Raw genomic sequence first — 13,141 nt, 5'->3', positions numbered from 1 at the left:
GTTTCACTACTGCACGGCCTATCTCTCCCTTAGGATAACAGTGGAGCTGCCTTGTAATATTTTATAAGTATAGCTTCCAATTGGGAAAAGATAGGAAAACCAAATTTGGTGTCTATGTACTCATAATTTAAAAACACATCTTCTAGCGAACTAGGTTTTTAGATTACAGTTCCTGCAATGCCACTATTAGAAAGTTATTAGAAAGTTGGCATTTTCTTACTTAAATCATTTGGTGTCTTCTGCCTGTCTCTAGAATACATGTCTGAGGTAGGTGACAGCTGGCTTCCTTCCGTCCCTCTAGACAGCCACAAACAAAGGAAGGGTAGGTATGCCTGAGTGGCCATCTACATGATTATGTCTGTCTAGAACAGTGAAGAATATATGCCATCTCACAGGTGTTTAGTGTGCGGATGCGACTGTGAGCATTTGGAAAGTGTGCCTGACTAGAGAACAATAACTGAGTTTCGTCTTTGGATTCTGCTGTTAATCTGCCTATGACCATAGAATATTGGCCTTATGGTGTTAGTTTGCCTGCTCCTAAGACCAGAGTGTGGAGGAAGTCGAGGGTCTGGAAATCGCTTATAAGTTGCCACATTATCAAACTGATTCATGGATTTAAGTTAGCCTGCGGGTGGCAGTTAGTCTTCTGGTACTTGTCAAGTTTATTGGATATCTTTCCATAATCACATGGGGCACTGATGATGACACTTTCAGAAGAAAATACTAACCTCTTGTACTTAGTATCGGGTCTGCATTTCGATAATCTTTTATGAATCTGCGTCCAAATTATGCATATTAGGTGTGTATGTGAATGTGCATTATGTATATGGGCTCTTGGACTAATTCAAGCCACGTTAACCAGGCGATTGCTTTCTTTGTTAACGCCATCAGAACTCCGCTCTGACGTCATAACATTTGTCCTATACAATTCAAGTTAAAATGTGTTGAGATTTTACAGGAGAAACTCAAGATCCGATGCACAAGATGTGAATTTAAAATGTGTTTTTTGATATTTAATTTTGTGTTGCTTGGCACAGTAAATACCAATTGTAATATAATTATAATGGAACAAATAGCAATTACTCATGCTTTCCATTGCGCTTTTTGACTTTCGGTTTATCAGAAACCACATTGTGCACAGGGTAGACTCGCATGAATATCTTTTCTTTGACTTGTGGGTGTTACCCATGCTTAAAATATTATGGATGCTTGGTAGATCATGTTTGATGTTAGAATCTTTAGTTTTGTCTGATCAAAAATCAAATTTCCACAATCTAAATTGTTGTTCTATTTTTCCACAGTTCTTCAGCTGAGACTGCAGCAACGACGGACCAGAGAACAGCTGGTGGACCAGGGCATCATGCCACGTGAGACTATTTATATGTAGAATGGCATCTGCTGCCAGCTCTCTGTTTTTATGTTACATGTTGTGGTGTAAAATGTCTGTGGAGGCAGTCTCATTTGGAAGAAATACTTTTTAATTCTTGTTAGACATTGATCGACAGTGCGGATGTTTTTTTAATCTTACATCGACCTTATGTTAGAGGAGAGTATGGGAGAAGGAGGAAGGAGTAAACCTTCTTCACAATAAATATGTTAGACGTAATATGCTGATTGTGAAAAGTCTTCAGTAGTCATTTGGAGCTGTTTGGCCTGATTCACAAACTGCATTTTGTACTACATAAAGCAGTACTCCAGTAGAACTCATGTATTACAAAATGTAATTCACAAACCTGTGGCCAGAGATCTCTTCATCCATTCCTCCACCTCTCTTATCTTTCCTGTATGGACCTCTCCACCATGGTGGTGGTGATATCTAGTCACATAGGTATATGATAAATGTGAGAGCGGCCATCAGGAGTAGTGGGAAATCAGGGAATAACTATTCAAAAATTGGTGTGGTTTATGGAAATTTAAGGAGAGGTTTGGGAGGGACTTCCTAATACAAAACACACACCGACAAAACAGTAAGAGCACTGCAATTCAAAATTACGAAGCACAAAACATGTGTAATTGTACCCCAGCACAGACTTAGGTATGTCAAGCACCACACATGGATAAAAACCGTTATTGTGGGACACTTCCTCAAAAATGAATATATACTTTTACTACGTGGTTTTTACACCGCAATACCATCACAATGCGGTCGTTACATCGACCACGTTGTTACCACGCATTGCCACTACAACGCAAGTCGTTACAACGACTTGCGCTTGATGGCGTGCTGGATTTAGGAATAATATTTACTATTGCAACTCTAGTGTATGCAACACTAGGGAAGGTGTTGGAATAGTAATTCATACCATTCCTTAGTCTAGAGCGCCATCTAGCGCAAGTCGTTGTAACAACTTCCCTGGTAATGGCACTGCTTGGTAACAATGTGGTCGATGTAACAACCACGTTGTGATGCTTTTGCGGTGTAAAAACCGCGTAGTAAAGGTTGTTTCCCCTCAAAAAGACAAAAAAGGCAGGGAATTACACCCCACTGGAATTAATGTTAAATTAATTACAATAATTTGACATTTAAATTTGTGATAGCTCTTGCTAACCATATAAATTGGTGATATTTAAGGTATGGCCCTCCCGACCTTTACATCGGGCTCCATGGTCAACACCAGCACTGGGCTGATGTTCACTCGACTCAGCACTGTTATACAGATATTAAATAAATGAGCAAGCCTTTTTTTACAGGTTAAATGAAGTTAAAGAAAGGAAGTAACTGGGGTGTCCTGCACTGCTTAACTTTAGTAATACCTCCATTTTGAAAGACATCTTGCAACTAAAATATAAAAGCATGGTTATGTCTCTTTGAAAGTTAAAAAGTGTATTTTATTAACATGCAGAACCTTTTCACCTTAGTACATCAGATCAGTGCATTGAGTAGTATTTTTTTGAAGTTATCAAACATGATTTTAGAAACATTCAGGCTTCCACGCACCCTGACAACAATGGCAATAGTGAATTGTTTCTAATAGTGAATTGTTTCAGTTGTTATGTGCACCCTTTGGGTAACCTAGGTTGCTATTATACATGGACAGCATTGTAGCATATTAAATCAAACACAGGAGAAGGTTTAGTACAGCAAACATCCAGAAGTCATGTATTTCAAGATTCTCTGATATGTCATAATGAAGAAAAAGGAGGGAAAGCGAAATAAAACAATTGGCTAGGATCACACAATTTGGTCAAGTGGGGAAGCTGGGATTGATCCAAGGTTTCGTGGTTTCACATTGTGCAATTCGGCCACTAGATGAACATGCTTCACTTCCCCTACATCGACCTTATACACTCCTCCCCCCTCCCGACAGCCACCCTGCTGACATTAATGTGGCCCTTTGTCACACCACAGACCAAACATTTTGGCCTTTGGTAAATGTTTATGAGTACCTATGATGTAAATCCTGTGTGCAATAATAGACAGTGAGCACATACATATGCATGCACGAGCTGCCATAAAACACTATCATATTTTATAAACTACTTATCTTCAGAGTTACATAAAAGCTAAGCCAGTTTAATAACTTGAGTAAAATCAAACACACCAATGGCCATGACTTCATTTTGTAATAAATAATGTACATCATGAGTGAGATTGTGCAATACTGTCCTCTTCACCAGTCACAATATTGTCTGTGTTTCATTTTCTCATAGATTTCTGCTGAGTTATGATCAGGCATATTTCATACATTTTATTTGAGGGTTACCACTTTCTGCTTCCTACCATCATTTCGAAACCGCTCTGCATCCGTGATGCTAGCTGCTGAAAATTCCATAGGTGTTAGGTTCCTTCGTTCTGTCTTATGACACCCTACAATTAGAGCTCCATCAAATAAGATGGTAACTGTTTAGTAAATTAACACACTGTAGCTATTTGCTAATCTTCACTTCACACCTGTATTAGATATTTCCACGCCAATCGCTTGTGGTAACCCATTGCTTCCATTTTTTACGAGAGTACGAGTTTACACGGGATGATATCTTTGAATTGTCTAGCATTAGTTTGCCTTGTTGAGGTTAATTTAACATCACAATTTCCACTTATCATGGAGAAGTGTAGCTCACTGGTTAGAGGAGGCATACCCTAAAGCAGAGATCAGACCCAGGACCTGGGTTCGATTCCCGACGCGGCAGGGTCCAGAGCCCAATTGTCCACGGACTCGATAATTCTCGCTTCGGTGCCCACTCTAAGCACGAGTTCACACTATGCAGCTCTGGGCAACAAGCCTGCTTAATCTCTACAACGGCCCCCCGCGGCGGGATGCCTGGCTTTCACCTTGGGGATGCCCAGTACGGGTTATCTTACAGGGAAAAACCAGGACGGGTTCCCAATGCAAGCGCCAAGATGCCCGTAGGGTGATAGCTGCGCTCTATAAGTACATCAATCAATCAATCAATTCAAACACAATCTCTTTATTCAATAAGACATTTTGGTCATTGTGGGTGCTTGAGCACCCGCAAGGTTTCTTGTAACAGTGACAACACTATTCCTTCCTTTCTTCTGCTAATTCTACCATGGTCTGTTGTCTAGTGGTTTGGGATATTTAAGCTTGGACCAGTTTCTTAACTGCAAGAATGTTATCTTGTTCCTATTAACAATATTCATGTCTGAACCAGTGGACGAAGTACGTAGGAGAATACATTCTGTGGAAGCTTTTGTTTCCAAGTTAAACAAAAATCTTTACAGATTGTACCATAGACTTATGTTCTGAAAGTTCTTAGTTTCCTAAAGACTACTGTATATTTAAAATGATGGCAACACTCAGTTTTTGGATTTTGTTTCTGAAAAGAAAAATCTGGAAATGTTGGTGAACTGCCATTAAAACTGACAGCAGCCATCCATCAAATTTTTTGTATATGAAAGGAACTTCTGTCACATTGTTCCTTTCAATGTACGGAGAAGACCAATGGTTCAGTGGTCAGAACTACATTTGGCAGTTGGTAATGTTCTCTGCAACCCTAACGAACTTTACTCAGTCACAAATCCATACGTCAGGCTCTTAGTTTTGTATGTGTGGGCATTTAATCTATAGTACATACTAAATCCCATCATTAATAGTATTTTTGTTTAACTTCATTTTAACTTCCAATGAAAATGTTATTTCTTAAAATGATATTGTGGGAGACTTACTGTTGGACATACTTTTTTGTGGATAGAGGCACTTTATTTACAAAACCTAATGATTACAACCTTTAAAAGCATGCATTATTTCTAATTGTTTTTTAACGCTGAATTTAGTTTTTCCTCACGAAAAAATTCTACCAGTTATACATTTACAAAGAGTTTATTGCTTACTCTGAACATTTCCTGAGACATATATTCAATAGAAGGAGTTTATTATTTAGTATACTTGGTGTACATTTGTATTGATTTAAAAATTGTATAATACTTCGAATCGGAGCGTTTGTGACCAAAAAACTGCTTTGTACATCTGGCCCTACAATACGCTCTCCCCTGTATTATACTTCTCTTAAATCAATACAAATCTAAAATGAGTATACTATCAAAAAACTGCTTTTAGCAATGTAATAAACACATTTTAGGAGTCATTAACGTTTTACCGACTCCTAAAGTAGGTTTACAAAATGGATAAGTAATTGCTTATATAGAAGGTGCGTGTTGTAGGCATCCCATGTACCTAACGATTCCTATCCATATATATTAATGGTTTAGGACAGAAATACCGGTTTTAAACCATTGAAAGGTTACTAACTCCCAAGTTGAAGTAGGCCTGCAAACTCTCAAAACAAAAAAAACCTAAAATGTAAGCTTTTTTATTTAAAACACAGCCTTGTTTTCTTTAAGGAAAACAGGCTGCATTAAAAAAGCTTACTTTATTGATACCAAAGGGGATGATGGACGGAGCGCTTGAGCAAATCAAACATTCGCCCCCAGTCAACTGATCTGGGTTTAATCCATCATCATTCTTTAGCTCACTCCACCACCCCAGTTCAGACATGGCCATATGCAAATCAGTCTGACCCTGTGCCTCATGGGAACAGTCCAGCCCGAACTGCCAAGCCATGTCTTCCCTGGACCAGAAACAAGCATCCTGGGACCGGTTTTGGGTTCATAACCCTCATCAGCCAGGCTAGCTTGAATCCAGTGGCAAAGTGAGCAAGGGGCCCACGTCTGGGCATACGATGGATTAAACCCAGATCGGTTGACTGGGGGTGAGTGCTTGATTTGCTCAAGCGCTCCGTCCATCAACCCCTTTGGTATCACTTTATTGAGGTGAGCTGATTGCCCTACGAAGTCACCAACCCTGTGATGGCCTTCAACCATACTGAGTCTCAATTTGCAAACTTGCTCATAAATAGTCGTAAAGTAGGTCAGATTGCGACCAAGTATGATTCAGAACTATAAGAACCAACCCATTAGTACATAGATCTGTTCTTAAAATTCTTTATTGGTTGTAAAAATACAGGTTGTAAATTGCAACCAGTAGATAGATAGATAGAAAATCTTTATTCGGTTTTTCAAACAGAAAAAACCATAAAAGCATATTAACAAATAAAAACTTGATGTACAGAGATAAAATACCCAGGTATTAAATATGTATTAATAACAACAGACACAAAACATATATCATGATAGCAGCAATTCTAGACATTTAACTCGCCCTGGTGTTTCTGAGTTTTAAGGCAGATTTTAAAAAACCAGTCAAAAATAATGTACTTTCGGGGTTTAACATTTGTAAATAACAAAGGGCTGGTCTAACCCGGGTAAAGTTTTGTTATTTTAAAAGGGGCTTTAGATAAAACCTCTGGGGTAAATCGTAAAAGGGACAAATAAATAAAAAGTATATAGTGACCAGTAAACTGTACTTCTGCCCTGTATTTTCTTTGACTATAGAATTCACTGGTAATACGATAAAGAACAGTAACTAGTTGTATGTGATAATCTATTATCATAAGTGACTATTGACATCCCTGTGCTCCTGTTGGCAGAAAGCATCACTGAAATATTGCTCTCTCTGCCTCCTGCCAAAAATAAAATGACAGGCAGGCGGTTTATTGGCTCGTTTTTCTTACATTTTTCTGCTTAGACAGTTAGCATTGTTTCAGCTTGAATAACATATCCCAAGTAGAAAGAAAAAATACAAGCAATTTAATTCATTAGACTGTTTAATGTGTGAAAACATCTGCAGCAAAAACCACACAGGAGCGTGAGCCAGCTGTGGTGTGTTTGTGCCCTTAAGTCTTTACTTCCCTTATGGCATCACTGTTTCCAAGCTACTTCAGCAGGGTCATCTCAAAAGCTTTTCCTGTGCCTTGTGTGTAAACATAGACATAGAATATATACACTTTGCTGGCAACAAAGGACTTTCTGCTTTTCAGTCTCTAAAATTGTTCCACTGAAACCTTTGGCTAGAAAATCCATTCCTGCAGATCAGAATGTTGTTGGAAAATGCTACACTTTTTTTAAATGATGATATATGCACATCAGATTGCGCGTCATATGGCACCCCCTGGGAGAGCATGTAGATAGTTCTTCATATTGTTCTACATTTATATCCTATATTTGAATAACCATCCATTTTGAAGAATAAAATGACACCTAAGTGTACGCAATGAAAGTATTGCGAACTTGTAACGTATTTAGTAGGCGCCCAGGAAATCCTGTGAGAGTTGAGGCATTTGGTAGAAAAATGCATAAAGTTCCTGGACAGGAATATGTATTCACCTTTAATTCTAAAAGAAAATGTGCTAAATTTAGCTTCCCTTATTTTAACTAATTTACTTATTTTCTATTACTGTCTGTGGTGTATCTACCTCGGTAGCAAGAGGCTCCTTACTGTATATATCTCATGCACAAGCTAACATTTATACACATTTCACAAATTTCATGCTCAATGTTCCCACATCAGTTCCTGCTACACCTCTGGTACCTCGAGCAGATCCATCTAATCCCTTGAGTGACACATACAATGCAGCTTCCATTCACCTACACATAAGAAACAGAGGCAAAGAACACAAGAACATACAATCAACAAAGAAGTGCTTCTCTATACTGATGAAAGCACTTGCAAATGAGGGTATTCATGCTCACCCTCTGCTCCTGTATCAAAATATTTCCTTTTTTTGGAGCTCCAGGTCCGCAGGCAGCTGCAGAAGTGTTAGAAAAAGATGTATTTCAGGACATCAGATTCGTGGATCACAAAGATGACATTCGCTCTGATCTCTGCAAACAGGAAGCAGTCTTAACAACAAGGTTTTTACCACATTGTGGGCCATATGTAGGTAGGTTCACATTTACCGACTCATAAATACCGAATTTTACCGATTCGGTATTTATGAATCGGTAAATGTGATGTAGGTAATCAATCGGTAATATTTACCGATTCGGAAAGGGTCGGTAATTTAGAATCGGTATTTACCGATTTGGTAATGCTGCATACCTTCCCATTGATTCCTATGGGCCAGGAGGCCCATAGGAATCAATGGGAAGCCAGTTACCATTACCGAATCGGTAAATACCGAATCGGTAATGGGGGGAGCACATTCAAGGGTGGCAGGGTGTCACATTGACACCCTGTTGCACCCCTGATTCCTGCATGTGTGCACATGTGGCGGACATACATGCCCTAAGGGCATGTATGTCTGCCACATGGCACTGTGATTACAGCAAAATATTGCTTTGTGCAATGTATTCGGTATTTAGCACCAACCTATATTTGGTGCTAAATACCGAATTCTTTTTCCTAGGCATCACTCATTTGAGTGTTACCTACATCTCATTTCTGGATTCGGTATTTACCGAATCGGTAAAATTACCGATTCGGTAATTTTACCGATTCGGTAAATTACCGAATCCTGAAATATGCCCCCTACATAGCAAAAGCCAAAATACCGGTCGGTAACGGGATATTTACCGAAAATCGGCCGTTACCGACCGGTATTTGGCTTCCTATATATGGCCCTGTATCTTTGCCACGCATTTGTTTCACGCATGTTTTTAGAATGTATATGCTTTTACAACCTATACCTTTACCACGCACTTAAGGAAAGTTCGAGGGTATGGGTGGTTCTCCCTCCACACATACATTGTTTAAATATATATATAAACAATGCATGGTAAAGGCATACTTTGTAAAATCATGAGTTTAAAAAAATGTGGGGTAAAAAATGCATAGTATAGGTATGCAGAGTATTTCCCTGCAAACCCCCCTCAGCTCAGCCTTTGTGATACTGACAGCTTTAATATAGGGAAAACCTTTCTCCTCCTGTATGGCAAGGGAGACACAATGTCTCAAGAACTGGATCGGCCTAGTGTCCTATTGCTTAGGGTGATCAATGCCAAGAAAATCACAGTGAATGGCACTTTGCAAAGGGAATTCTATAACCTCCTGCTGTCAAAAGATGCCCAAGTGTGGTATATTTTATCCTCCATGGTCACCTAGGGGTATCTTAACATGGGTAGCAGGCTGTCCCATGAGGCTGCTGATTGCAAGGTCATCAACTTGCGGTGGGATGGGTAAAGCCCTTATGATTCTTCAGCTGACCAATACTTGAAGCAGTGCAAATCTAGTGTGTTCAGTTCTAAATGAGTGAGATTCAACCAAGTGGTCCTAACCTGAAAACATTTCTCCTTCAGTTATGTATGTGTGTGCGCATGTATACTGTGTTTCTATAGCATGAATCTAGTCAACAGGTAGTGGAACACTGTATGGGGTCAAAGACAAGCAACGAGTGATAGGAGAGGTATCTTCGTTGTGGATGATTAATGCATTGCGAAAAAGAGTTCTTTGTCATTATTCAACTCTTTCCTAAATTGGAGCAGTTCTTCGGTGATCCTGATTAGCAAAGGTTTTCGAATGTTTATAGGTATAGGCATTTGGTTGGCTGACTGGTAATATTTCCATAAGCCTTCTTCTTCCACCAGCTCATCTACTTTCTAGGGTATTTAAAAAAAATCAAGGACTATGTTGGCCATTCTTATCTTAGTAGTCCGAGACTAGCCTTGGTAGGCATCGTTCTTGAACTTCTAACACCTCGATAAGAAAAAGGCCTTTAATTTTTTCAAAAGGGCTGGTCTTTCTTACAAGGGATGAGAAGAATTTTACAGCACTCCTTCCTCTCACTCAGCTTGTTAGTCTCATTCGCTAAACTACATTTCACCCATCTGTGTCTTTCCTCAAACTCCTTGGATGCTTTGGTGGCTGCCAAGAAATCCACATCCAGGTCCCAGTACAAGTAGTTGAGATTTTGTTGTTGGTCCTTAAAAAATGGGCATCAGCCCTTTCACCTGCTGTGCTTGCAATTTCATGTTATTTTGCAAGCACCTGACAGGAATAGACATGCAGGTAGACTTCTCGTAAATCCTATTTTGCTGCCATTGGAATGTACAAAATAAGGGAGGGCTTCATTGAGGATATCTAACACCAGCTGACTGGCTGTTCGAGTTTATGTTCCAAATATGCCTTCCTGTGAGCTTAAGCTGTTTTATTAAATCCCAACCCTCTTGGTGATCATCACTTTTGCAGTGCATTAGTAAACTTAAAGTCCTAAACACTATTTTTCAAAGGGACAAGATAGCTTTCATTGGGGCATCAACATCATTTTGGTACTCTCTTCCAGAGAGCTTTTTTCGCGTCCTCCAGAATTATATTAAACAGACCCAGATTGTTACAGAACTAATTAAGATACAGAGCCACACTCTATTTTGACCATTGTACGTTAACCCATACGTTAAGCACATAGGGACATATTTACAAGCCCCTTGTGCCGCCATTGTGTCACATTTTGTGACGCAATGGCGGCGCTAACCACTAAATCATATTTAGGAGGCCAAGCAAATCATTGAGTTTCCTTTCTGTGCGCTAGGGAGGCGTTCCATGGGTGTTGCGGTAAGGGTTCCCTTGCAATACCCATGTATTTTGAATCATCCCCAGATTTCCAAGACCATGTAAACCTGGGAATGCGCCAAAACCTTGTGCCTCCCCAGCTGAGGCACAACGAGGGAAAATAACATTATTTTTCCTCCTTTTTTTTCCCCTTTCTATGTGTGCTGTATTCTGCAGCACACAAAGAAAGAGGAAAAAGCCTCCCAGGATTGTCTTTGTGCAAGAAGGTGGCCCTTCCTTCACAGAAACAATCCTGCATGCAACGCAGGGACCCACGCATCATGGTGCAAGTATACCTGCGTTGACGGTAGGCTGCAAACTGGGACTAGTGGAGAGGGAAAGGACAGGAATGCACCGTTTGACATAGATACAGCGCTTTCCTGCTCTTTCACTTTGGCGCAGCGCAACGAGTTGACTTCCTTTTCTGCTCTATGCCAAATCCCCATAAATATGCCACTAAAGGGCATATTTGTGAGGGCTTTACGTCCTGCTTGCACCACGCAACGTGGTAAATGCACAACGAAAACCTCTCTTTGCGTGGCTTTGAATGGCTTTTCAAATAGCTACATTGCCTTACTCTGCGCAAGGGAGGCGTTCCATGGGGATTGTGGTGGGTGTTCCCATGCAACTCCCATGGTTTTTGATTCCATCTCCGATTTACAAGGACTTTTAAACCTGGGAATGCATCAGAATCTTACGCCTCCACCGGTGAGGCATAGCAAGTAGAAATATGTTTAGTTCTCCTCGTGTTTTTCCTCTTTCTATTTGTGCTGCATTCTACAGTACACATAGAAAGAGGAAAACTCCTCTGTGGATTGGTTTTGTGCAGGAAAGTGCCCTTTCCTGCACAAAAACAATCCTGCTTGTAACACAGGCACCCTTGCAGCGTGGTACAAGGGTGCCTACATAAGCTCTAGGGTGCCGAAACGGCACCAGCACAGGTGGAAAGGCCAGGAATGCACCATGTTGGACAAATACAGTGCATTCCTGCACTTTCCCTGTGACGCAGGGCAGCACCTCCGTGCACCACCAGACTAGTAAATATTCCCCTTGGATTTTCTTTTGGTAATTTGGTATTCTGTTCTACATTTTATTCTTCTATACCATAAGACTTTGTTTTATTTAAAGTGTATTAATGCCATATGGATCAGAAGTCCTATACAAAATAGTTAAATAAAAAGAAGAATATGAGACTGTGCAATTTGACCAATACATCTTAGGAAACTTGTTTGCCTTACACGTTGATTATGCTTTGCTGCCTTTCTCCTCCACCCTTCCATTTCAGATTTTGTGGACTTTATCCACAATTTAAGAATAGGAGAGGGTGAGGACATAGGAGCTCGAAAAAGTCACTTAGTATTGTGAAGTATTTTTTATTAGTCTGCAGGATCTCTACTGTTCCCAAAAATTACCTTATGCCCCTTTGTCTTTGGTCACCGATCCATGACTCCATTATCCCCATTTACAGTGTTTCTTTTAGGCCCCAACGTCAAAACATCTCCTACTCTCATTCATCAACACAGTATCTAAGTAACAGAAAGGTGGTCCCAGAAAATAAGGGGATGTATCAAAAATTGTATAGCTCTGATGTGTAAGGGATTTTTGTAGCTGATTCTAGTAAATAACAACTAAAAGAAGCAAAATGCGTTCTTTGGACTAATGAAAAAATCTCAACCAGTCAGACCCGTGAGTAAAAGGCATACCCCTGACTATGAATACAAATTATTTTTCCTCTGCCAGGAAGGGTGCTCAACAGCTGATTTATGGCTAGCATCAGGTGAAGTTATTCCAAGTCTGCCAACATCCAGATATGTGACCCTGCTCAAGTCTATTTACAACTTAATTTGGATTACATCCTGCTAAGTTAGAATGTTAGAAGATAAACTCTTCTATATTGTAAAATAAGTAGCTTCTGCACAAGATGAAGTCTGAGAAGGGAAACAGCCATCGCAATGCATTTACAACACGACTCTTACCACGCGACTGCCATTACTACTCATAGCCTTTACCACGCATGATTTTACAATGAGTATGCATTTACCACGCATGCCTTTACAACAAATTATATTGTAAAAGGTATGAATGGTAAAGGCATGTGCTGGTAAAGGCATAAGCGTGGTAAAAGCGTATGTGTGGCATAAGTAAGCATCTTTACCTCACATTAGAGACCCTCTGCAGGACAGACGTCGGTCTTCAGAGTGACATTTTAGTCTTGGGTCTTCGTTTAGTTTTGCCTATGTTTCGCTTTTCTGCTTCCGTTTAAAAATAAAGACCTGCATGTCAGTGGAACTTGCTAC

General features: G+C 39.9%; 1 protein-coding gene across 4 annotated transcripts in view; it reads left to right on the top strand.

The window, feature by feature from the left end:
- MRTFB (myocardin related transcription factor B) overlaps positions 1–13,141 on the top strand; it is a 275,157-nt gene that overhangs the window by 81,852 nt on the left and 180,164 nt on the right. For all 4 annotated transcript variants that reach the window (XM_085628295.1, XM_085628294.1, XM_085628293.1 and 1 more), the window contains exon 2: positions 1,302–1,367. In XM_085628295.1, the coding sequence (XP_085484421.1) occupies positions 1,302–1,367 (66 nt within the window). The remainder of the gene's footprint in view (positions 1–1,301; positions 1,368–13,141) is intronic.

The sequence above is a fragment of the Triturus cristatus genome, chromosome 10, assembly GCF_964204655.1.
Source record: "Triturus cristatus chromosome 10, aTriCri1.1, whole genome shotgun sequence".
NCBI classification, from domain to species: Eukaryota; Metazoa; Chordata; class Amphibia; order Caudata; family Salamandridae; genus Triturus; species Triturus cristatus.
The sequence above is the reverse complement of the archived record's forward strand: the minus strand, read 5'-3'. Positions and strand labels throughout refer to the sequence as shown.